The sequence below is a fragment of the Canis lupus genome, chromosome 33 (assembly GCF_048164855.1).
Source record: "Canis lupus baileyi chromosome 33, mCanLup2.hap1, whole genome shotgun sequence".
Classification (NCBI taxonomy): Eukaryota; Metazoa; Chordata; class Mammalia; order Carnivora; family Canidae; genus Canis; species Canis lupus.
In genome coordinates, this window is record NC_132870.1 from 108,564 (window position 1) to 133,350 (window position 24,787).

Here is a 24,787-nt window from a genome sequence, read left to right on the forward strand (position 1 = left end):
ACACACCTGAGAATCAGCACAGCAGCCCCTCCCCCAGAAGACCAGCTGGGAGAACAGGGCAAGAGCAAGTTCTGGACCAACCAGTGCTGGAAAGCTCCAGGGGAAGTCAAGGGATTTACAGTATATAGAACTAGAGGGTACCCCTCCTATTTTTTTTCTTCCTTTTTCCAGTACAACTAGTTTTTATATCAGACTGTAAATTTCCTTTTTTTTTTTTTCATTTTTCCCACAGTAACTACAATATTTTACCACCTCTTCATTTTTAACTTTTTTTCCATTCTGACTTTCATATTTCTACAATTATAGGTCTTAGATATATTTTTCACTTCTGGATGCTTTTCAACATAATTTAATTATCAGAGCTATATGAGATATAGTTTTTTGTTTTGTGTTTTTTGTTTTCTCTGCCTCATTTTTTTCTACAATGGCAGAAATTAATTCCTTCTAAAACATGACCAGCATGCACCCAGAACCAAGTGGTATCCCTTGCTGGTTCATTCTGTGAGATTATATTCTCTCTTCATTCCCATTCTGCCCTCCTCTTTTATCTCGTTTATGTTTTGGTGGTCAATGTTGGGGCTCTCTACAATGATTTCTGCTTTATATAAATTTGGGAATGAGCATTTTCTACTATATAGAACATAATACACTCAGAACCAAAAGGATAACCCTACAAGACCCCTCAGGTAGACTACATTCTGCTCCACTACAACTACTCCACCACCAGCAGACCCCTCTTTCTTTCTTCCTTTCCTTTTTTCTTTTTATCCTCTTCACTTTTGCTTTTTTCTCTTCTTTGGGATTCTTGGCCTTTTATTTTTTACTACTTTGTTTTAAAATTTGGTTTTTACTTTAGGGGTCCTTTTGTTTTATTTTGTTCTGATCTTTATTTTCATTTTCTGGTCTCTGGCCTCGTCAGAATCATTTAGGGTGAAATTTACTTAGGTCGTGGTTGATCTTCTTAACTCAGCCCACTCATAGAACCACTCTGCATTGAGCAAAATGACTAAAAGGAAGAATTCACCAAAAAAAAAAAAAAAAAAAAAAAATTGGAAACAGTACTCTCTGCTACAGAGAGACAGAATGTGGATTACAATCCAATGTCAGAAAGCCAATTCAGAAGCACAATTATAAAGCTCCAGACAGCTCTGGAAAAAAAAAATAAAGGATTCTAGAAACTTCATGACTGCAGAATTTAGATCTAATCAGGCTGAAATAAAATTCAATTAAATGAGATGCAATCCGAACTGGATGTCCTAATGACTAGGGTTAATGAGGTGGAAGAAAAGAATGAGCAACAAAGAAGACACTTGATGGCAAGGAAGGAACCAGAAGAAAAAAAAGAAAAAATAATTAAAAGACCACAAGGAAAGGTAAAGGAAAATAAATGATAACATCAAAGGAAGAATCTAAGTATAACTGGGGTTCCAGAAAACACCAAAACAGAGGACCAGAAAGCATATTTAAACAAATCATAGCTGAGAACTTCCCTAATTTGGGGAGGGAAACAGGCATTCAGATCCAGGAGATAGAGAGGTCCCCCTCGAAAATCAATAAAAACCGTTCAACAACTTGACATTTAATGGTGAAACTTGCAAATTCCAAAGATAAAGAGAAAATCCTTAAAGCAGCAAGAGACAAGAGATCCCTAAGTTATATGGGGACAAATATTAGATTAACAGCAGACCACTCCACAGAGACCTGGCAGGCCAGAAAGGGCTGGCAGGATATATTCAGGGTACTAAACGGGAAAAACATGCAGCCAAAAGTACTATATCAAGCAAGGCTCTCATTCAGAATAGAAGGAGAGAAAAAGAGCTTCCAGGATAGGCAGAAACTGAAACAATATATGACCACTAAACCAGCTCTCCAAGAAATATTAAGGGGGACCCTTTAAAGAAAGAGGAAGCACAAAGAAACAATCCACAACAACAGGGACTGAATAGGTATTATGATGACACTAAAGTCTTATCTTTCAATAGTAACTCTGAACATGAATGGGCTAAACGATCCCATCAAAAGACACAGGTTTTCAGACTGGATAAAAAAGCAAGACCCATCTATTTGCTGTCTACAAGAGACTCATTTTAGACCTAAGAACACCTACAGCCTGAAAATGAAAGGGTGGAGAACCATTTACCATTCAAATGGTCCTCAAAAAAAAGCTGGGGTAGCAATCCTCATATCAGAAAAATTAAAGTTTATCCCAAAGACTATAGTGAGAGATGAAGAGGGACACTATATCATACTTAAAGGATCTATCCAACAAGAAGGCCGAACAATCATGAATATTTATGTCCCTAATGTGGAGCTGCCAAGTAATCAATCAATAACCAAAGTAAAGACATACTTAGATAATAATACACTAATAGTAGGAGACTTCAACGCGGCACTTTCAGCAAATGACAGATATTCAATTAAGCACAATATCACCAAAGAAACAAGCGCTTTAAATGATACACAAGACCAGATGGATTTCACAGATATACACAAAACTTTGCATCTGGAGGCAACTGAATACACATTCTTCTCAAGTGCACATGGAACTTCCTCCAGAATAGAACACATACTGGGTTACAAATCATGTCTCCACCAACACCAAAAGATTGGGATTGTCCCCTGCATACTTTGAGAACTCAATACCTTGAAACTAGAACTTAATCACAGGAAGAAATTTGGAAGACACTCAAACACGAGGAGATTAAAGAGCATCCTACTAAAAGATGAATGGGTCAACCACGAAATTAGAGAAGAATAAAAAAGATTCATGGAAAATGAATATGAAAATACAACCATTCAAAATCTTTGAGAAACAGCAAAGCAGTCCTAAGAGGGAAATACACTGCAATACAAGTATCCCTCAAAAAATTGGAAAAAAACTCAACTACACAAGCTAACCTCACACCTAAAAATCTGAAGAAAGAACAGCAAATAAAACGTACACCAAGCAGAAGAAGAGAGTTAATAAAGATCTGAGCAGAACTCAATGAAATAGAGACCAGAACTGCAGAACAGATCAACAAAACCCGGAGTTGGTTCTTTGAAAGAATTAATAAGATAGATAAACTCCTAGCCAGCCTTATTAAAAAGAAAAAAGACTCAAATTAATAAAATCACAAATGAGAAAGGAGATCACAACCAATACCAAGGAAATACAAACAATTTTAGTAACGTACTATGAGCAGCTATCCATCAATAAATTAGGCAATCTAGAAGAAATGGACGCATTCCTGGAAAACCACAAACTCCCAAAACTGGAACAGGAAGAAAAAGAAAACCTGAATAGGCCGATAACCAGCGAGGAAACTGAAGCAATCATCAAAAACCTCCCAAAACACAAAAGTCCAGGGCCAGATGGCTTCCCAGGGAAATTCTATCAAACATTTAAAGAAGTAACAATAGCCATTCTACTAAAGCTGTTTCGAAAGATAGAAGGATGGAATACCTCCAATCTCGTTCTATGAGGCCAGCATCTCCTTAATTCCAAAACCAGACAAAGACTCACCAAAAAGATTTTAGACCAATATCCCTGATGAACACAGATGCAAAATTCTCAACAAGATACTAGCCAATAGGATCCAACTGTATATTAAGAAGATTCTTCACCATGACCACATGGGATTTATACCTGGGATACAAGGCTGGTTCTACACTCGAGAAACAATCTACATGATAGATCATATCAACAAGAGAAAAAACAAGAACCATATGATCCTCTCAATAGATGCAGAGAAAGTATTTGACAAAATACAGCATCCATTCCTGATCAAAACTCTTCAGAGTGTAGGGATAGAGGGAATATTCCTCAGCATCTTAAAAGCCATCTGTAAAAGCCCACAGCAAATCTCATTCTCAATGGGGAAACACTGGGAGCCTTTCCCCTAAGATCAGGAACCCAACAGGGATGTCCACTCTCACCACTGTTGTTTAACATAGTACTAGAAGTCCTAGCTTCAGCAATCAGGCAACAAAAAGAAATCAAAGGCATTCAAATTGGCAAAGAAGTCAACTCTCCCTCTTCACAAATGACATGATACTGTATGTAGAAAACCCAAAAGACTCAACCCCAAGATTGCTAGAACTCATATAGCAATTCGGCAATGTGGCAAGATACAAAATCAAAGCCCAGAAATCAGTGGCATTTCTGTACACTAACAATGAGACTGAAGAAAAAGAAATTAGGGAGTCAATCCCATTTATAATTGCACTCAAAAGTATAAGATACCTAGGAATAAACCTAACCAAAGAGGTAAAAGATCTATACCCTAAAAACTACAGAACACTTCTGAAAGAAATTGAGGAAGACACAAAGAGATGGAAAAACACTCCATGGTCATGGACTGGAAGAATTAATGTTGTGAAAATGTCAGTGCTACCCAGAGCAATTTACACATCCAATGCAATCCCTAATAAAATACCATGGACTTTCTTCAGAGAGTTGGAACAAATCATCTTAAGATTTGTGTGGAATCAGAAAAGACCCCGAATAGCCAGGGGAATACTGAAAAGAAACCCAGAGCCGGGGGCATCACAGTGCCGGATTTCAGGTTGTACTACAAAGCTGTGATCATCAGACAGTGTGGTACTGGCACAAAAGCAGACACAGTCAATGGAACAGAATAGAGAACCCAGAAATGGGCCCTCAATTCTATGGTCAACTAATATTCGATAAAGTAGGAAAGACTACCCACTGGAAAAAGCACAGTCTCTTCAATAAATGGTGCTGGAAAAATTGGATAGCCACATGCAGAAGAATGAAACTAGACCATTCTCTTATACCATACACAAAGATAAACTCAAAATGGATGAAAGATCCAATTGTGAGACAAGAATGCATCAAAATCCTAGAGAACACAGGCAACACCCTTTTTGAACTTGGCCAGGGCAACTTCTTGCAAGATACAACTATGAAGGCAAGGGAAACAAAAGCAAAAATGAATTACTGGGACTTAATCAGCATAAAAAGCCTCTGCACATCAATAGAAACTGTCAACAAAACTAAAAGACAACCTACAGAATGGGAGAAGATATTTGCAAATGACATATGAGATAAAGGGCTGGTATCCAAGATCTATAAAGAACTTATTAAACTCAACACCCAAGAAACAAACAATCCAATCATGAAATGGGCAAAAGACATGAACAGAAATTTTACAGAGGAAGACATAGATATGGCCAACAAGCACATGAGATAATGCTCCGCATCACTGGCCATCAGGGAAATACAAATCAAAATCACAATGAGATACTACCTCACACAAGTGAGAATGGCGAAAATTAACAAAACAGGAAACCACAAATGTTGGAGAGAATGTGGAGAAAGAGGAACCCCTCTTACACTGTTGCTGGGAATGCGGACTGGTACAGCCACTCTGGAAAACTGTGTGGAATTTCCTAAAGAGTTAAAAATAGAGCTAGCCTATAACCCAGCAATTGCATGACTGGGTATTTACCCCAAAGATACAGATGCAGTGACAGACTGCGACACCTGTACCCCAATGTTTATAGCAGCAATGTCCACAATAGCCAAACTGTGGAAGGAGCCATGATGTCCTTTGACAGATGAATGGATAAGATGTGGTGTGTATACATATAATGGAATATTACTCAGCCATCAGAAAGGACCAAAAACCACCATTTGCTTCGACATGGTTCGAACTGGAGGGTATTATGTTGAGTGAAGTAGAGAAGGACAAACATTATATGGTTTCACTTGTACAGGGAATATAAAAAAAAACATGAAAGGGACTATAGGGGAAGGAGAGAAAATGAGTGGGAAAAATCAGAGAGGGTGACAAAACGAGAGACTCCTAACTCTGGAAAAAGAACATGGGGTAGTGGAAGGGGAGGTGGGTGGAGGGATGGATGATTGGGTGACAGGCACTGAGGGAGGCACTTGACAGGCTGGGTGGTATACTATATGTTTGCAAATCAAACTCCAATAAAAAATACACACGCACAAAAAAAACATAAAAAAAATAAATAAATAAATAAAATAAATAAATAAATAAATAAATAAATAAATAAATAAATGTTTAAACCTTAGCTGGTTTAAAAATAATAATAATAACTGTTTAAAAAGCAAAGCCCACCCTAATTTTCTACTTCAGTTGCCTACAAATTCTTCATATAAACGCATATTTCGTATCTAAATTTAAAAATTTTAAATAGCCACACAATAGCTGAAGGGCTACGTGTTACTACAAAAGAGACATGAACATTTTTTTTAGTATAATGGAAATGCTTTTTATCTTGATCATGTTGGTAACTTACTAACCTGGACACTTAAAATGAATGCATTTTTATTAGATGCAAATTTTATCCCAACAGAGTTGATTTTAAAACTATTATTGCCCAGGTACATTAAAAGTAATTAGAAAACATTTTACATACAGTACCTACAAATTCCACAGTTTTCACAATGATACTGCTTCTTGTCTTTGTCAAAGAGATGGCATATACTGCAATAATATTCCCCAAACAATGTGCTACATTCTTCACAGGACTGTTGGGCCTAAAACAGACACATGTAATTAAAAATTAGATTAAATTTACCAATACATTTTGTATTATTACTTGAATACCCACAATTTATATATGCTGATATGTTGATTTTTACAAGGTTTTAAACATTTAAATCAAAGATATTGCATATAGAAGATCTTATTTGCAATACTCTTAATTAAATTTTGTAAATCAAAAAAAATTTTGTAAATCACTTTAACATTTTTTAAAAAGAAAATAGAAATGTGATAAAATCTTACATGTTGAATTTTTTCACAGTTTATGCACTGCACTTCCTTTACTTTAAAGCGATCTAGCTGATGATCTTCATTGTTATCATGACACAACCGACAAGTATAAAGTTTGTCACAGCAAGGTGCCTAATGCCCAGGGGGGAAAAAAGTTATGAGAAAAACAGGTTTACAATGCAAAATTAAATTTTTCTTCCTCCTCCTCCTATAACGAAGTCAAAGAATACAACCAATGGATCAGTTTGTAAACTGATGCTAAACATAACTTTTCACTTTTTTTTTTTTTTTTTAGCATATTTTAAGTATCCCCTTTAACATCTATGTCTGTATCAAGTTGAACATAATCCGGTCCTTAAAGACAAAAGAATTATGAAGAATGGACATCCACAACTGAAGAACTAATCCCACGACACCCTAAATTTATCCTCAGTCTAAACACCAGACAGGTAACTTCTTCTGAGGTATTTCTAGATAATTCATTTACCTATTTCAACACTTAAACATTAACTATAATAAAGATTATATTTTAATTCACTTGTACTTATTAATCATCAACTATATCCTTGATGTTTTTTTTTACAAGATACAATAAATGTAAGAGACTTATTTTAAGAGTGGCAGACTACCAAAATCCTTTCTCTCCTTCCTCCTGGACACATGATTGCCCAGCTATACTACAGTTCCCAGCCTTCTTTGATTTCAGCTGTGGCCAAACAACTAAGTTCTTACCAAAAGAATAGAGCAGAAGATATCAGTGCCACTCCTGAGCCTGAATATTAAGAAACTGGCATGCCTTCTCCTCCACGCTCCCTTTCCCCTTTCCATCAGATGAAACCTGGACATGGCAGCAACCCAGCTGATGACTGCATGCCCTAAAACATGGCAAAATAATACAATGGGAAAAACGTGTCCCTGGGTGATCATGTGGAACAGTCTCATCACCAAACTGGATAATTCACTTTGAAATTGTTAGGTGGGAAAAAATAAACTCTTTATTCTTAAACCCACATTATTGTTGTTGTTGTTGTTTTTTTTTTTTTTGTTACACTTAGTAACTTAGCCTTATCCTAACTAGTACATCACTGAGTTTCCAAGCTAGTAAATTAACCCAGTACTTTCCACTATACTATGACCTTCCAGATCCACTCATTTCTGAAGATTTCTTATCCTATGATTTACCACAACACAGTTCATTCCTTAAAGATTTTAACAAGTTGAGTAACTGGCATCTTTTCTCTCCCAAAACTATTCTTGTCCTAAATCTTAGTGATCTGCACATCCACCACAATAATCCTTCCAATACTCTGAACTCTCAATTTCTTGGCTTTCTCACTTCCAATAGCCTTGCCCTCCAACACTCCTCAGCCACATATTCTCATGGTCAAACCACATAACAGTAGTTTTCAAACGTTTTGGTTTTAGAATTCCTTTACACTCTTAAAAATTATTGAGGATCTCAAAGAGCTTTTGATTATGTGCATTATGTCTACTGAAACCATACTATAAAACTGAAAGGTTTTTAAAGTATTACTTCTTTTAAAAATAATAGTAATGAACCCATTACATGTTAATGTAAATGACATATTTTAATGAAAAACAGTTTCCCCCAAAATAGCTGTATTCTCATTTCTGCTTCAACTTCCGTATTCTGTTCAGTTGAAGTATATGAAGAAACTCTGTACTCCCACAATTATACAGTTGGAAAAGGGAGGAGTATTTTAAGTATTTTGGCCTTTAGAGAGAATTATGGATATTCTCTAATACTACGCCAAAACCTGACAACTCTTATAAATGATCAATTTTAACATGGACTCTGAAATTGCATCAGTGAACTTTTCTCCCTCTGTTATTTCAGAATGCAAGACCCACTGATTTTGTATTTTGAATCAATCTTTTACCCACGCATTAGTCATTCAGAAAATATCAGTTCACTGAGTTCTACAGGTCTTCCAAATGTTCACACATTTTCCATGCAATATAAAAAAATATTTGTTAATATCACTACCGATCTCATCAGCAAAGTCATTAGGTACTGGAATATTTTCAAGCTCAAAGAGGCTTATACAAGTATTCCAAAATTCTAATTTTTATGTGAAAGCTTGAATTTTACCACTGTCAATTGTTTTCCTTGTAATGACAGTTTCTTTTCAACAGTTCACTTTTTGAGAAAGTGCTTACCAAATACTCAAGTCTGAAGAACCAAGTTCAAGTAAAAATTGTAGGAGAAACTATTTCAGTTCACAATCCAACTGCATAAGAACTTTCGTCACAACCATCTAATTTTAGTTTGCAGAAGTGCTTGAACATCCCATTTCACCAAACACGTAGACATATATTCAAAAGTTGAGATTTCATAAAATTAATAATTTTATTGCTTTAATTCTATCGCTTTAATTTTATCATTGACATTCTAAAATGAAAACGTTTTGGGTTTTTTTGTTTGTTTGTTTGTTTTTTAACTATAGGTGTAGTACAGGTCAGTGCCACTACCTTCATTCCTGTTAAGGTGCCAGCAGTTTTAATCACTGCTTTTGCACACACTGAAAAAGACATCTTAGTATTAGAAAGTAGTTTTGACCTGGAGGATCCCCTGAAAGGGCCTCAGGAATCACCAAGGGGTCCATTCACCACACTTTGAAAACCACTGCTGTAAAACAAGAACTAAATCCTGTTTATATCTTAATTTCAAGCATGAAATTCTCTAACCACTACCTCTTCACTTTCCAACTCATTAGATGCTTCCCTTGCACATACTCTAGCTCCGTCCTTCTCTCCTCCTCTAAATACTATCCTAACCAAAACCCCAAGTGGTTAAATCCAACTCTCTTCTGTTGGAGAGAACAGTCATATATAGTTGAAGAAAAACAGCACTGGTCTCACTTTTAAGTCATGATACTAATAAAAAAGTGGGTTTTTACTACCAAGTTTCCCTAGTCAATTCCTTCATTCGTCTACAGTCTAGGACCTAAAATCTAGATGATTTTATTTCATATCTTCTCTCTCTAAACCTTTTCCTCCACCCTTACACTTGGCTCATAACCCTGCTTATTTTGAAAATACAAATAATCAAAAGAAAAACATTATCTCACAAACTATCAACCTATTTGCTAATGTACCTAATCCTCATTCTTCTCTTCTGTTAGATGTTTTTCTCTAAGGCCAACTCCTCCACTTGGCACTGGATTCCATCTCTTCTTTGACTACTAAGGGCGGTAAGTGGTCCTATAGTTTGCCCTTTCCCTTCTGCATTATAAAATGTTCTTGCTTTGGGGCACCTGGATGGCTCAGTCCATGAAGCAATCTGTATTCTGCTCAGGTCATGGTCTCAGGGTCCTGGGATGAGCCCTGCTTTAAGCTCCCTGCTCATTGGGGAGTCTGCCTCTCCCTCTCCATCAACCTCTCCCCCAGCTCAGGTGTGCTCCTTCTCTCTCAAATAAGATCTTAAAAAAAAAAAAAAAAAAAAGTTCTCACTTCACGGGGTCATTTCTAAGAATATGGAAATATGCTGTAATACCTCCTGTTTTAAAGGGGGAAAAAAAAATCTCATGATCCACATCTCTCATCAACCACAGCCTTATTATTATTATTATTATTATTATTATTATTATTATTATTTTGCTCTCTTTTACAGCAAAACTCCAAGAATTGTCTACAGAGGCTATTTCCAGTTTCACTATTCTCATTCTCTCTCATATCTACTCCTATGAGGCTTTGTCCCAATCTCACCACTGAAATGTCTCTTATCAAGATCACCAGTAACATCCTCGCCAAATTTAAAGGTCAATTTTCAGTTCTTATCTTCCCAAACAGCATTTAATTTAGTCAATTATTTCTTGCTTAAAACTACTCTTCTTCACTCGGCTTCTGGTATTTAAGGAAGGAGGAGGCTGAAGGCAAAAAAGTATTTGATACTTAGAGTCAAGTATCTCAGCGCTATGAAACACAGACTTATCTATGTGGCTTCTGGGGGAAAGGGCCAACATGTTGAATTCAGTTCTAATTACCAATTTTCAAAGAGTAACAGGAAGTATCAGTGGAAACGGAATCCTAACCATAGCATTCAATTTGCTTACACAACACTCGGTGAACTTTGATAGAGCTTCACCCAGTGCACTGGGGACACGTTCACCAAGCCTGGCCTACAGAGGCAGCTCTAAGTTGTCCTTAGAGGCCTCATACTTTTTTTTTTTTTTTTTTTTAATGAAACGGGAACTTCTATCACCCCAATTGCACAAACAGCACTTGCTCGAAAGCACTAAGCTATCCAGGGTCGGAGCTAGATTTGGGGGTACAGCCGTGGGACTCCAAAGCTCAAGCTTTCTAAGTAAAATCTTTAAACTGCTTCTTGTGACAAAAACAACAAAAAATCAGGAAACTTAAACTGAATGTGTGCCAACTTAAAAAGTTCTAGATTGGGATCCCTGGGTGGCGCAGCGGTTTGGCGCCTGCCTTTGGCCCAGGGCGCGATCCTGGAGACCCGGGATCGGATCCCACGTCGGGCTCCCGGTGCATGGAGCCTGCTTCTCCCTGTGCCTGTGTCTCTGCCTCTCTCTCTCTCTCTCTCTGTGACTATCATAAGTAAATTTAAAAAATTAAAAAAATAAAAAGTTCTAGACTGACTAGCAATTTTCCTCGCAGGGTAAAAGAAACAATGTATGTATACTAAGCATTTTCCTACCCATAATCTCCTATTTAGTGGCAATTACATGGCTGTCTATTTCACAGAAACATTTTCTCCTTTGCAGGCTTAGGCATACCCATGGACTCTAAAACGAAGTGGCCAGCCGTAAAACTTACTTACTACGGGAGCTGAAAGCGTATCCCGATTCTCTACTTGCTTATCCCTCTTCCATTATTTCATCACACCTGAAAGTCACCATGGCGAAATGCCAGCCCAGGCCCGGGGTGCCTCGGCCTACTTAGAGTAGCGAAAGACGAAATAAATCACATTAGTAGTGACCGGTGTGCAAGACCAGACTCTTCCCGAAGAGCTTTGCTTACAAAGCGTAGAGCAGGAGTTAAGGCGCGGCCTGCGGTCGCGTCCCCTACACGTTCTCTACGCAGAAACCCAGGGCGAGGTGCAGGTCTCCTGACAGACAATTTAGCCTCTAATTTAAGCCCAAGCCCAACCGCCTTGCCCTCTCCGCCCCACGCCCGACCGGCGGAAGCTTGTAAGGGAAGAGCCCGTTGAAGTCGTCACCTTCAGGAGACATCCTCTGTCGTAGTGCTCGCAGCCCCTAAGCCCTTGCTCTCGGCCTCGGGCGCCATCTTCCCGCGCCGCAGCCGCCATCTTCTCCACCTCCGCTGAAACTCCACGGACCCTTCCCCCGCGCCCGCTGGAAACCACGCCCAGAGAAGTAGCGTCACGAGCCACCTAGTTGCTATGGCGACTGAGCGTGTGACCCCGGGGCGGCCGGATTTCCGGCTCCCGGGGCAACGGGGCGGAAGTGAAGGGAAACGCAATCTGTCGTGGACGTTAGTCGCTGACTTCGCTGCTAACGGTAATAACTCACTCTTAGGCTGCTTCTCTCCCCTTTACCCCCCTCGTCGCTACTCGCCCAAACTTTGGGTGCGGTTCGAGGCGAGGTGGGCCGCAGCGGCGCGCAGGAGCCTGGTGGCCCCCTGAGGAAGGGATGCTCTGCGGCAGGTGCGCATCCGCACCTGTCACAACAGGGCGGCCCGGGACCTCGTAAAACGGGCAGAGCTCCGCGGGCCCGCTGGGCTGTGAGCCGGCACCTGCGCGCGCTGCTTGTGCAGCTGCTGGGCACCCGGACCTTCGCCCGCACTTCGAACACTTCGCTGGACAAAAAGTGAGAAAAAAAGCACACGCCCCACCATGCCCGCTTGGAACTCCCAGACCGGTAAGGGAGAAAGACGTTAATCAGAAAATCACTGAACTAAGATTACAGCTTTGAGAAGTGCTAGGAAGAAGTGTGTGTTCTAGGAGATCTGATGCTAGAGGAGATCTGATCTAATCTGAGTGTCAAGGAAGATCTCCCTTGACAAAAATGAAGCAACACGGAGCCGAAAGTGGAGCAGGAGTTAGTGTGTAAAGGCCTTGTGGCCTGGTTCCTAAGAAGCCGCGGAAGGGAAAGGTACAAGCCTGCAAGTTTGAGTCAGACCTCAGAGTGTGTAGTGAAATCCGATTTGCCTTTTTTTTTTTAATTTTTATTTATTTATGATAGTAACAGAGGGAGAGAGAGAGGCAGAGACACAGGCAGAGGGAGAAGCAGGCTCCATGCACCGAGAGCCCGACATGGGATTCGATCCCGGGTCTCCAGGATCGTGCCCTGGGCCAAAGGCAGGCGCCAAACCGCGGCGCCACCTAGGGATCCCCGATTTGTCTTTTAAAGAGCCAAGTCCCTGGAAAATTTTTAAAGCTGCTGGTCTCAAAATACTTGCTTTTGGCTTTCTAGCATGAGTTCACGGTACATGAAACACGCCGGGAAAAGTCAGTATGTCCGCCTTAGCTTTGAAGGTATTAACTCTTACCGTTTTAATTTTCTTTCAGTTCTGTTATGACTTGCTAAAATCATGGTGAAATGTTGCTCGGCCATTGGATGCGCTTCCCGCTGCTTGCCAAATTCCAAGTTAAAAGGACTGACATTTCACGTGTAAGATTTTGCAGTAGTTAAGCCAAGTATTTCTGACTTATAAAAAGCCAAAGACAGTTCCACTTAAATCTTCAGTTTTGAACTTTGGTTCCCAAATCCTTAAACAGCTTTTTTAATTGAAGTGCCGGGGATACATTTTTATAATTTAGTCTAAAAGTTTAAGATACCTGCCATGGCTAGTAAACAAAAATATGAAGCTCATTTTTTCTAATATCATTACTTTGCATTTTAACATACCTTCAAAGAAATCCAGTTTTGTTTATATGGAGTTTACAATCTGAAGGAAGAAAGGATCTTTGCCCAAATATGTTCTTTCTTTCTTTTTCTTTTTCTTTTTTTTTTTTTAGATTTTATTTATTTATTCATGAGAGACACAGAGAGAGAGCGAGGCAGAGACACAGGCAGAGGGAGAAGCAGGCTCCATGCAGGGAGCCTGATGTGGGACTCGATTCCGGGTCTGGTCTCCGAGATCAGGCCTTGGGGTGAAGGCGGTGCTAAACTGCTGAGCGCCGCCCCCCCCCCCCCCCCCCCACGCCCTGTTCTGTTCTTTCTAATTAGAAATAGATCAAACTTAGGTTATAGAGAAAAAATATAAATTACAAATTCAGACCAAGGGTTCTTTAGCGGTATTACATGTAAATCAAGATAATCCTACTAATTTTCTATTTTAGCCATTCTTCTGACAGCAAAGGAAAGAAAGAGTAATAAGATTTAATAATTATTCATTTGCCAAAAGTTTATTTTGCTGCTTTTGTGCTACATACTAGAGAAAGAGTTGCTAACTACTTTGCGAGGTATGAGGAAATAAAAAATGAATATGTATATCCTACCTTATTCCAAAAGAGATTTGAATCAGCTTGGAAAAGTGAAAAGATAGTTATTAGTTTCCAGATCTCTCAAGATAGTTCTTTTCTGTAGAACTCCAAACTCTGCAGCTGTTCTCTGCCTTCCTTCACTAAGCATTTATAGACTATGTATTAGATGCTATAGTGAATAACCTGATGCTGACAGAAGAATGAAAGTACAAGATACTCTATCTGGGATAAATTCTGGATATCACGTCACATAGGAAAAGGCCCAAGTGTTATTATCATGTATAGATGAAGAAAAACCTCCAGTTGTAGATCTTCCTATAAGCTTGAAATATCCATTAAAACTTTTCTTCTTTATAGTATGAGGAAAATTGAAATGAAGGCTATATGTCTGCAGTGTTATTGGTAGAAAAACCTATTAAAACTGAAAGTTCTGAAAGCATGATTCACAATGGCTTTCCTGAATATTCCATTTCCCAAGAGTTATAACAAACTCATCAACGAACCAATATAGTCACAGCTTGAATTCAAGTATCTATCAATAGTGTTTAATTTTAAAATGCTTTTTATATTTTTTTCTAGATTCCCCACAGATGAAAATGTCAAAAGAAAATGGGTGTTAGCAATGAAAAGACTTGATGTGAATGCTGCAGGCATTTGGGAGCCTAAAAAAGGAGATGTGTTGTGTTCAAGGCATTTTAAGAAGACAGATTTTGATAGAAGTACTCCAAATATTAAACTGAAACCTGGAGTCATACCTTCTATCTTTGACCCCCCATCTCACTTGCAGGTTTGTTTGAGACACTGCTTACCATCATTACTCCTTTTTTATGGTACTACTGAAGAACTAACATTTTTACTGTTTACTTATTTCTTTGAAATCCATTTTTTGAGTTTTTATATTTGTAAGCTACTGCTTCAGCTTTTGTAATATGTAGTAGGAGTACCAGTAGCCACTCAGAAATATTTTACGTTGCTAAGATTGATGAAGGAGACTGACTTTAGGAGTTCATATAACTCAGGATTTGTATCTAAACAATGGAGGAAAATAAGAGGGTTGAACTGAAGTTCCAAGTTGCCAGTCCTCCTCACACTGAAACAAAAGTCAAGAGCAGAACCACTAACAGAACCAAAGTATAGTTTTAGAGCCAAAGCCTAAGTAGAACTGAAAGGAAGAAAAGCCAAAGAGATGCGAACAGGAGGATGAAAGGAGAGAAGAGATAAGAAAAAGAAAATAAAAGGATTGTATAAGTAAAATCCAGTTGAATTTGGTGTTTTTTCTGTGATATTAGTACAGCTGGAAACAAGGGAAGTAAGATGGTCCTGGACTTATGATTTTCAATTTTATGATGGTATGAAAGCAATAAGCATTCAATAGAAACCATACCTTGAATTTTTAATTTTCATCTTTTTCTGGGCTAGCAGTATGCAAGACCATACTCTCTTGATGCTGGACTTGGGAGTGATCTACAGCCATGTGATCATGAGGGTAAACAGCCAATACACTGACAACCATTCTGTACCCATACAACCAGTCTATTTTTCAGTTTCAGTATAGTATTCAATAAATTACAGGAGATATCAACACTTCATTGGTTAAGCATCTGACTCTTGATTTTGACTCAGGTCATGGTCTCAGATGGGATGGAGCCTGCTTCAGATTCTCTCTCTCCCTCTGTCCTTGCTCTCGTGCTTACTCTTTTATTTATTTTTATTTTTATTTTTAAGATTTTATTTATTTATTCATGAGAGATACAGAGAGAGAGGCAGAGACACAGGCAGAGGGAGAAGCAGGCTCCATGCAGGGAGCCCAACGTGGGACTCGATCCTGGATCTCCAGGATCAGGCCCCGGGTCGAAGGCAGCACTAAACCACTGAGCCACCAGGGCTGCCCCTCGTGCTTACTCTTTTGAAAAATAAAATAGGGGGCAACCCTATTTTATTTAGGGTGGCTCAGTGGTTTAGCACCGTCTTCAGCCCAGGGCGTGATCCTGGAGACCTGGAATCAAGTTCCACATTGGGCTCCCTGCATGGAGCCTGCTTCTCCCTCTGCCTCTGTCTCTGCCTCTCTCTCTCTCTCTCTCTCTCTCTCTCTGCCTCTCATGAATAAATAAATAAAATCTTAAAAAAAATAAAAATAGGCTTTTAGATGACTTTGCTCAACTATATAATGTAAGTGTTCTGAGCATGTTTAAGGTAGGCTAAGCTAAACTATTATGTTCAGTATGTTAGGTGTATCCATGCCTTTTCAACTCACAGTATTTCAATTTATGTAACCCTGTCATAAGGAAGGTCTGTAACCCAGAAATGTACCTATGTGGTCTTGGCCACAGTGCCAATGTCTTTATTTGGTCATATTCCAGTGCCTGAGTGATCAAGTAGAGACTGTCTCACTCTCTCCCATATTAATAAATGCACAATATCTTTTTTTTTTATTTTGATTTATTTATGATAGTCACAGAGAGAGAGAGAGAGAGGCAGAGACACAGGCAGAGGGAGAAGCAGGCTCCATGCACCGGGAGCCCGATGTGGGATTCGATCCCGGGTCTCCAGGATCGCGCCCTGGGCCAAAGGCAGGCGCTAAACTGCTGCACCATCCAGGGATCCCTAAATGCACAATATCTTGTGCAAATTGTTGTGAAGAGTTTTCTTCCCTTATAGCAAGTGCCCTCTAGCTTTAATGTTGAAAACCTTACAAAATGTGGGCATAATTAAACTATAAGTTACTAACATTCACAAACTATTTATACCCCTATAACAAAAGAAGTTTTTCATTATAGAAAATTAGATGATAACAAGCAAAAAAAAAAAAAATTTTAAGAATAATTGGGGGTGCCTGGGTAGCTCAGTTGGTTGAACATCTGACTCAGCTCAGGCCATGATCCCAGAGTCCTGGGATCAAGCCCCACAAGGTGCTTCCTGCTCAGCAGTGAGTCTGCTTCTTTCTCTCCCTCTGCCCTTCCCCTATGCTTTTGTGCTTTCTCTCTCAAATAAATACATAAATCTTCTTAAAAAATGAATAATTAGGGACTCCTGGCTGTTTTAGTAGAGCATGTGACTCAATCTCAAGGTCCTGAGTTTAAGCCCCACATTGGGCATAAAGCCTACTGTAAAAAAAATAAAAAATAAATTAGCAATAACCACATAATACAGAGATAATACTTTTAACACTTCGATATATATTTTTCCAGTCATTTGTATGTATATGTTTGCATATAAATTCATCTGTATATTACAAAAATATAATTACACTGTACATTTGATCCTTGAACAACAGAGTTTGAATGCATAGTTCCTCTTATGCACAGATTTTTTTCAATAAATACAGAACTATAAATGTATTTTTTCCTTAGGTTTTAATAACATTCTTTCTAGTTTATTGTAAGAATACAATATAGAATACATAAACAAAATATGTGTTAATCAACCATTTGTGTTTTCAGTAAGGCTTCCAGTCAACAAACAGGCTATTAGTAGTTAAATTTTGGGAGAGTCATCAGTGATACACAGATTTTCAACTGTGCAAGGGAATTGGTGCCATTAACCCTGCATTGTTCAAGAATCAACTGCTTATTCTTAATTTTCTTTCATCTCTCTCTCTCATCTCAGCATTTATATAGTGTTTATTAGGTACCAGGCACTATTCTAAGCACCTTATATGTAAATTCATTCAGTCCTCTTAACTGCCATGTGAAATAAATACTATTATTACTCTCATTTTACTTCTTGAGGAAACCTCGGTCCAGAGAACTGGAATACCTTCTCCAGGGTCACGCAACTACTAAATGGCAGAGGCTGTATTTGAACCTAGACATCGTGACTCCGAAGTCTGTTAACTACTACTTTCCATGGTGTTAAATATTTTTCCGTAACAATGGCTTTCCAACTTTAGTCTACATAAGAACTATCCAAGGAGCTTGTTTATTTTTTTTTAAAGTTTTTTTTTTATTTTTTATTTTTTTATTTATGATAGTCACACACAGAGAGAGAGAGAGAGGCAGAGACACAGGCAGAGGGAGAAGCAGGCTCCATGCACCGGGAGCCCGACGTGGGACTCGATCCCGGGTCTCCAGGATCGCGCCCCGGGCCAAAGGCAGGCGCTAAACCGCTGCGCCACCCAGGGATCCCCCAAGGAGCTTGTTTAAAATGGATAATCCAGGACTCCTGGGTGGCTCAGTCAGTTAAGCAACCTACTCCTGGTTTCAGCTCAAGTCATAATCTCAGGGTCTTGAGATCAAGCTGTAAGTAGGGCTCCATGCTCAGCAGGGAATCTACTTGAAGATTGTCTCCCTCTGCCCCTCCCCTCACTCACACAGTCTCTCTCTTAAATTAAAAAATAAATCTTTAAAAAGTAAATAAAATAATAATAAAATAAATATAAAAGAAAATAGTCCTATACTGGAGTCCAAAAAGCTGCATTTTTTCACAAGCACCCCACACAATTGTACTGCAGATCTACAGACTATATTTTTAAGAGAAACCTATATAGAACATCCTTTTTTTTTAGAACATCTAGTTTTTAAACAAAACTTTATACTAAAATATAACATACATATGGAAAAGTGCACACATCATAAATGTACCTAACAATAAATTGTCATAAAGAGAATACACTTGTGTAACTCTTTTCAAACCAAGATGTAAAATATTACCAGCACCCCAGAAGCCTCCTTCATGCTCTTTCCCAGTCACTATACCCCCCAAAGGTAAATACTATCCTGACTTATATCACTGACAGTGATATAAATAGAGCCAGTCTAATTCTTTAGCTCAACATTTTCTTTTCTTTTAATGTTTTTTTTTTTTAATTTTTATTTATTTATGATAGTCACACAGAGAGAGAGAGAAAGAGAGAGGCAGAGACACAGGCAGAGGGAGAAGGAGGCTCCATGCACCGGGAGTCCAACGTGGGACTCGATCCCAGGTCTCCAGGATTGCGCCCTGGGCCAAAGGCAGGCGTTAAACCGCTGCACCACCCAGAGATCCCTAGCTCAACATTTTCTATATGCGATTCATCCATGTTGTAGTATGTGACACTAGTCCATTTATTTACTTTACCATATAGTATTGTCTACATTATAATTTCACCATCCTATTGATAAGTTTTTGGGCTGTTTTCACTTTAAGGCTATTAGGAATATCTATGAGTATTTTTCTCCATGCCTTTTGGTGCACTTGTGTTCACATATCTGCAAAGTAATTCAGTTCTCTTAGAAGAGGAGCTACTGGGTCCCAGGGATGTGTATGTTCAGCTGGAGCAGATATTGCCATCATTTTCCCAAAGTGGTTTTGCTAATTTGTAGTCTTATCATCCACATATAAATGTTCTTCTGGTTCTATATCCTTGTCAGTAACTGGTGGTATCAATTTTATGCAGCATTTAAAAATGACCATGTAGCAATTGATTTTATGTATGAACAGTGGTTTATGTAACTGATCACTATTGTATCTAGATTATCATCACTTACTATTTTAAATAGTGTTGTGATGAACATTATTCTAGGTGAATCTTTGTACATATCCTTATTTCCTCAAACTAAATTCCTGGAAATAAAATTGTTGAATCAAAGATTATATTCATTTTTAAAGCCTTTTCTTTTGATACAGAGCCCCAAAGGCCCAAGGGGAAACTTGTACCAATCTATTCCCCTATTACCTATACATGGAAGGTTCGATCCACCCTAATCCTCAGAGTAAGTTGTGTTTTTAACCTCTGTTAAAACTGACAGTTAAAATGACATTTTATTGTTTTAACTTATTTTTTAATATGGTCTCTACATTTTTTTAAAAATTTTTTTAAATTTTTATTTATTTATGATAGTCACACAAAGAGAGAGAGAGGCAGAGACATAGGCAGAGGGAGAAGTAGGCTCCATGCACCGGGAGCCCGACGTGGGATTCGATCCCGGGTCTCCAGGATCGCACCCTGGGCCAAAGGCAGGCGCTAAACTGCTGCGCCACCCAGGAATCCCTGTCTCTACATTTTTTATGTGTTTATTACACATTCATATATTTTCTTTTGTGAGTTACTTATTGAGGTCCTCTTCTATTTTTTTTTTTTTTCCTCTTCTATTTTCATCTTTTTTCTAACCTACATGTAAAAACGCTGTTTGTTGAAGATAGGGATCATTTAACTGCCATCTGTGTGGCAGTTCCTTTTTGTTGCCTTTAGTACTAATGACCAGGTTGGTTTTTTTGTTTTGCTTGAAATTCAGATGTCTCTTTTAAATAGTCAATTCTATATTTTCAATTGACTTATCTGACTTTAGCCTTCCCCACCCTAAGATAAAATAAATATTACCTATTTTTTCTAGTTCCTAAGTATTTTCGTTTTTACATAAATTTTCAGTACTAGAATTTCAGCATGATTCATTATATATAAAGGATATAACCTTAATTAGTTCATTTTTGCATGATTTATAGCATTTCTTCTTTATAGCGTTTCTTACTTTTTTTAAGTTTTTATTTATTTGAGAGGGAGAGAGCAGGCATGCCCATACATGGGCAAGGTAGAGGGAAGGGCAGAGGAGGAGAAGCAGACTCCCTGCTGAGCACAGAGCCCAAGGCAGGGCTTATTCTTTAACAACCCTGAGATCCTGACTTGAGCCAAAACCTAAAACTGACAGAGCCACCCAGGTGTCCCAGGTTTTCTCCACTTACTTAGATTGCCATTTTTTATCCTAAAACATTTTAGCTACCTGATCTATTTCTAGATTTCTCGGTCTCATCTTTAAGAGAGTAGCACACTATATTAGCTGTTGTTAATGAGTAATATATCTTTAATATGTGGTAAGACATTCTTTCTCAATCACACTCTTATTTTAGGAAAATTTGTGTTTCTAGATGAACTTTAGAGTTATTTTCTAGAAGTTCCTTTAATCTCAGAAATTTAAATCTTACTGAGCTTTTCAAGCAGTTTCCATGAAAAGAAATATTGTATTCCACTAGACAAAGTTAAGGAATAAAAATTTAAGAAAGGACAGAAGTATCTATAATGATTTTTATTAACTCTTCTTAACAGGGGAAAAGAGAAAAACTTCATTGTAGAAAAAACTTCACCCTCAAAACTCTTCCAGTCACACACCACAATCACCAGTTTGTTGGTCTTTCCTCATGTCCTGAAGAATTCCAATCCCAGTTCATTTTTGTAAGTAAAATTACTTACTGACCTAATGTTGATATTTTTAAGATAATATGCCTTTTCCACTAAGACTAAACTAGAGGCTTAGGTATTTGAGGTTTTTTTGTTTTTGTTTTTGTTTTTTTGAGGTTTTTTAATATAGATGTAATGTCCCAAAATAATATTGTTTCCCAGGGCCATTATAATGTTTATGTATACAATATTAACATAGAGGTAGTTAATCCTTTGGTTACATCCTTAGTTCAAAGAGTGTTTTCACACAGGTATTTTTACCAAGAAAAAGGCAATAATTAATTTCTCCTTTTGGGTACTATATTTTCTACATGGAACTATAATAAAAAATATAGTTAGTTCTTTAGGTTTTCTTAAAGAACGGTCATACACATACAGAGTTTTCAAGCTTGCATGATTATTTGCCTCATTGCATATTCATGTTACAGCTAGACCTAGAATCCAGATCTTTTTACTTTGTTGGTTGCTATAGCTTTATAATAATTCTTGAAATCAGGCAGTGTTTGTCTTCCAACTTTGTAATTTTTCAAAGTTGTTTGAATATTAAAGATCTTTTGCATTTTCATGTGAATTTTAGAATCACTTTGTAGCAATTTCTATAAAAATGCCTGCTGGAGTTTTAACTGGAATTGTGTTGAATCTACAGATTCCTTTGAGGAAAGAATTGACATTGTAAGGAAACTATCTTAAGTCCTTGAACCTGTGAACTCATTATATCTCACCTTTATTTAAGTTTAACTTCTCTCAGCAATACTTTGTAGTTTTCAATATACCATTCTTTAACTTTGTCAGATTTATCCATAACTATTGTATGTGATTGGATGCCATTATAAATGGTGTTGTTTTGTTTTGTTTTTTCTTATAATATATAGAAGTTTATTTTTGTGTGCTTATCTTGTATTGGCAAACTTGCTAAACTCACATTTTAATTATAAAAGCTTTTTTGTAGAGTCTTAGGTTTTCTACATAATTGTGTTGTCTGTCATTAAAGACAGTTTTAATTCTTCCTTTCCAATATGGATGCCTCTCATTTCTTTTTCTTGCTTTATTGCACTGCTTTGAAATTCCAGGGTTGTGCTGAATAGAAGAATTGAGAGTGGATCTCCTGGCTTTGCTCCTGATTTTTTTTTTTTTTTTTTTTTTTTTTTTTGCTCCTGATTTTAAGAAGCAGGCATTCAGTCTTTCACCACTAAATACAATGTTAACTGTAGGTTTTTCATAAATGCATTTTATCAGGTTGAAAAAGTGTCTTTCTGTTCCTAGTTTGCTGAGACTTTTTTATCAAAAGTGAATGTTGGTTTTGTCAAGTATTTTTTCTGTATCTATTGAGATCATGTGGGGTTTTTTTAGTTTGTTAATATGATTAGTTATATTAGAACCATTCCGGGCCCATACAACTATTATGTTTTTTACTTTCAATAACAGTACTCAATAAATTACATAAGATATTCAACACTTTATTATAAAATAGGCCTTGTGAAACTCATCATAAGTGGCGGAAGATCTGTATCTTTTTCCACTCTTTTACTTTCAACCTATTTAGTTTGCTTGAAGTGCATTTTTTTTAGGCACTTTATACTTTTGGGTCTTGATTTTTTTAATTTTTTTTTTAATATTAATTTTTATTTATTTGTGATAGTCACAGAGAGAGAGAGAGAATGAGGCAGAGACACAGGCAGAGGGAGAAGCAGGCTCCATGCACCGGGAGCCCGACGTGGGATTCGATCCCGGGTCTCCAGGATCGCGCCCTGGGCCAAAGGCAGGCGCCAAACCGCTGCGCCACCCAGGGATCCCCGATTTTTTTAATTTAATCTGATAATTTCAGCCTTTTTAAAAAGATTTTATTTATTCATGAGAGACACAGAGAGAGAGGCAGAGACACAGGCGGAGGCAGAAGCAGGCTCACCGTGGGGAGCCTGACACAGGACTTGATCCCAGGACCTGGGATCATGGTCTAAGCCAAAGACAAATGCCCAACCACTGAGCCACTCAGGCATCCCTAATTTCAGCCTTTTAATCAGATTATTTAGACCATTTACACCTAATATATGTTTATTGTTATTGTTTGGTTTAAATCTGTCATCTTGTTTCCTACTTGTTCCGTTTGTTCTTTGTTCCCATTTTGTTCTTTTTTTGCCTTTTTTTTTTTTGGATTGATTGAAATTTTTGTTTCCATTTTATATCCCTTTTTTTTTTGACTTATTAGCTATAACTTTTTGTTTTGTTTTAGTAATTGCTTTTGAATCTATAGCATTCCTCTTTAAATTATCAAAGGCTATATTCAAGTGATATTATTCCATATAACATATAGTATAAGAATCTTACAATACTCTCATTTCCCTTCTCCCAATTTTTGAGTTATTGCTATCATACATTTCACTTTTACATATGCTATAAACCCCACACTGCATTGTTACCATTTTTGTTTTAACAGTAAATTATCTTTTAAAGAGATATAAATAATCAGAAAAAAATTGTATACATTACCCATGTAAGTGGCCATTGCCAGGGTTTTTCATTCCTTGGTGTAAGTCCATGTGTCCATCTGGTATCATTCTGTCTAAAGGACTTTAACATTTCTTACAGTGCAGCTATGCTGATGACGAATTCTTTCAGCTTTAATATTTCTGAAGGGAGTCGTTATTTAGTCTTCATTTTTGAAAGCTTTCTTCATTAGGTGTCAAATCCTAGGTTGATAGTTTTGGAGATTTGTTTTGTTTGTTTTTAGTTCTTCAGAGATGTTGCTCCACTGTATCCTCACAGGCATTGTTTCTAATGAAAAATCTGTCATCTTTATTCCCTATATCTAACATTTCTTTTTTTCTTTGTTTTTAAGAATTTTTCTTTCCCAATGGTTTGAATAATTTGATTATAATATACCTTAGTTTAGTTTTCCTCATATTTCTTGTGCTTGGGATTTTTGAGGTTCTTTATCTGTGGGATTTTGGTTTTCATCAAACTTGGACAAATCTTGGCCATGGACTCTTCAGATATTTCATTCTACCTCAACTTTTCTTTCCATTCCTTCAAGGACCCTGATTTAATGTATATTAGGCTATTTGAGTCTTACTACCAGTCACTTGTGCTCTGCTAATTTTTTAGATATTTTTCTGGTTTTGTTTTTCTGGATTCCTTTTTCTCTCTGTAGTCTATCCTGGATAGTTCATATTGCTGTATCTTCACCTTCACTAATCTGCCATTTATTCCCTCCAATGTATTTTTCACCTCACACATTGTAGATTTATCTCTAGATGTCCTGATTCTCTTTTATATCTTTTATGTCTCTACCTAATTTTCGAAAATATAGAATACAACTTTAATAACTTTCATAATTCCTTTGTCTGCTAATTCCACCATTTATGTCAATTCCAGGTTAGTTTCCATTGACTGGTTTATCTTTATTTATTTATTTATTTTGTTTAGCTTTAGGGTTTTTCTTTCTTTCTTTTTTTA

The 24,787-nt window shown here is 37.5% G+C and overlaps 2 protein-coding genes across 29 annotated transcripts in view; one reads left to right on the forward strand and one right to left on the reverse strand.

Annotated features, from left to right (window-relative positions):
* The window catches only part of RCHY1 (ring finger and CHY zinc finger domain containing 1), a 26,931-nt gene extending 14,789 nt beyond the window's left edge, over positions 1–12,142 (reverse strand). For 5 of the 23 annotated variants that reach the window (XR_012023184.1, XM_072810087.1, XM_072810085.1 and 2 more), the window contains exons 1-4: positions 11,956–12,099; positions 7,485–7,627; positions 6,765–6,884; positions 6,399–6,514 (exon numbers count right to left, since the gene is read on the reverse strand). Coding sequence is in view for 15 of the 23 variants with exons in the window: in XM_072810087.1 (XP_072666188.1) it covers positions 6,399–6,514; positions 6,765–6,884; positions 7,485–7,627; positions 11,956–11,968 (392 nt within the window). In the remaining 8 variants the exon portion in view is untranslated. Of the gene's footprint in view, positions 1–6,398; positions 6,515–6,764; positions 6,885–7,484; positions 7,628–11,433; positions 11,453–11,552; positions 11,674–11,955 lie in introns of those variants that run through there. The other 18 variants (XR_012023185.1, XM_072810090.1, XM_072810089.1 and 15 more) reach the window with 14 other exon arrangements.
* THAP6 (THAP domain containing 6) overlaps positions 12,118–24,787 on the forward strand; it is a 17,560-nt gene continuing 4,890 nt past the window's right edge. Inside the window, exons 1-4 of one of the 6 annotated variants that reach the window (XM_072810101.1) lie at positions 12,118–12,256; positions 13,267–13,369; positions 14,764–14,971; positions 21,203–21,328. In XM_072810101.1, the coding sequence (XP_072666202.1) occupies positions 13,290–13,369; positions 14,764–14,971; positions 21,203–21,328 (414 nt within the window). In that variant the 5' untranslated portion in view covers positions 12,118–12,256; positions 13,267–13,289. Of the gene's footprint in view, positions 12,617–13,171; positions 13,234–13,266; positions 13,370–14,763; positions 14,972–21,202; positions 21,329–24,787 lie in introns of all 6 variants that reach the window. The other 5 variants (XM_072810102.1, XM_072810100.1, XM_072810104.1 and 2 more) reach the window with 5 other exon arrangements.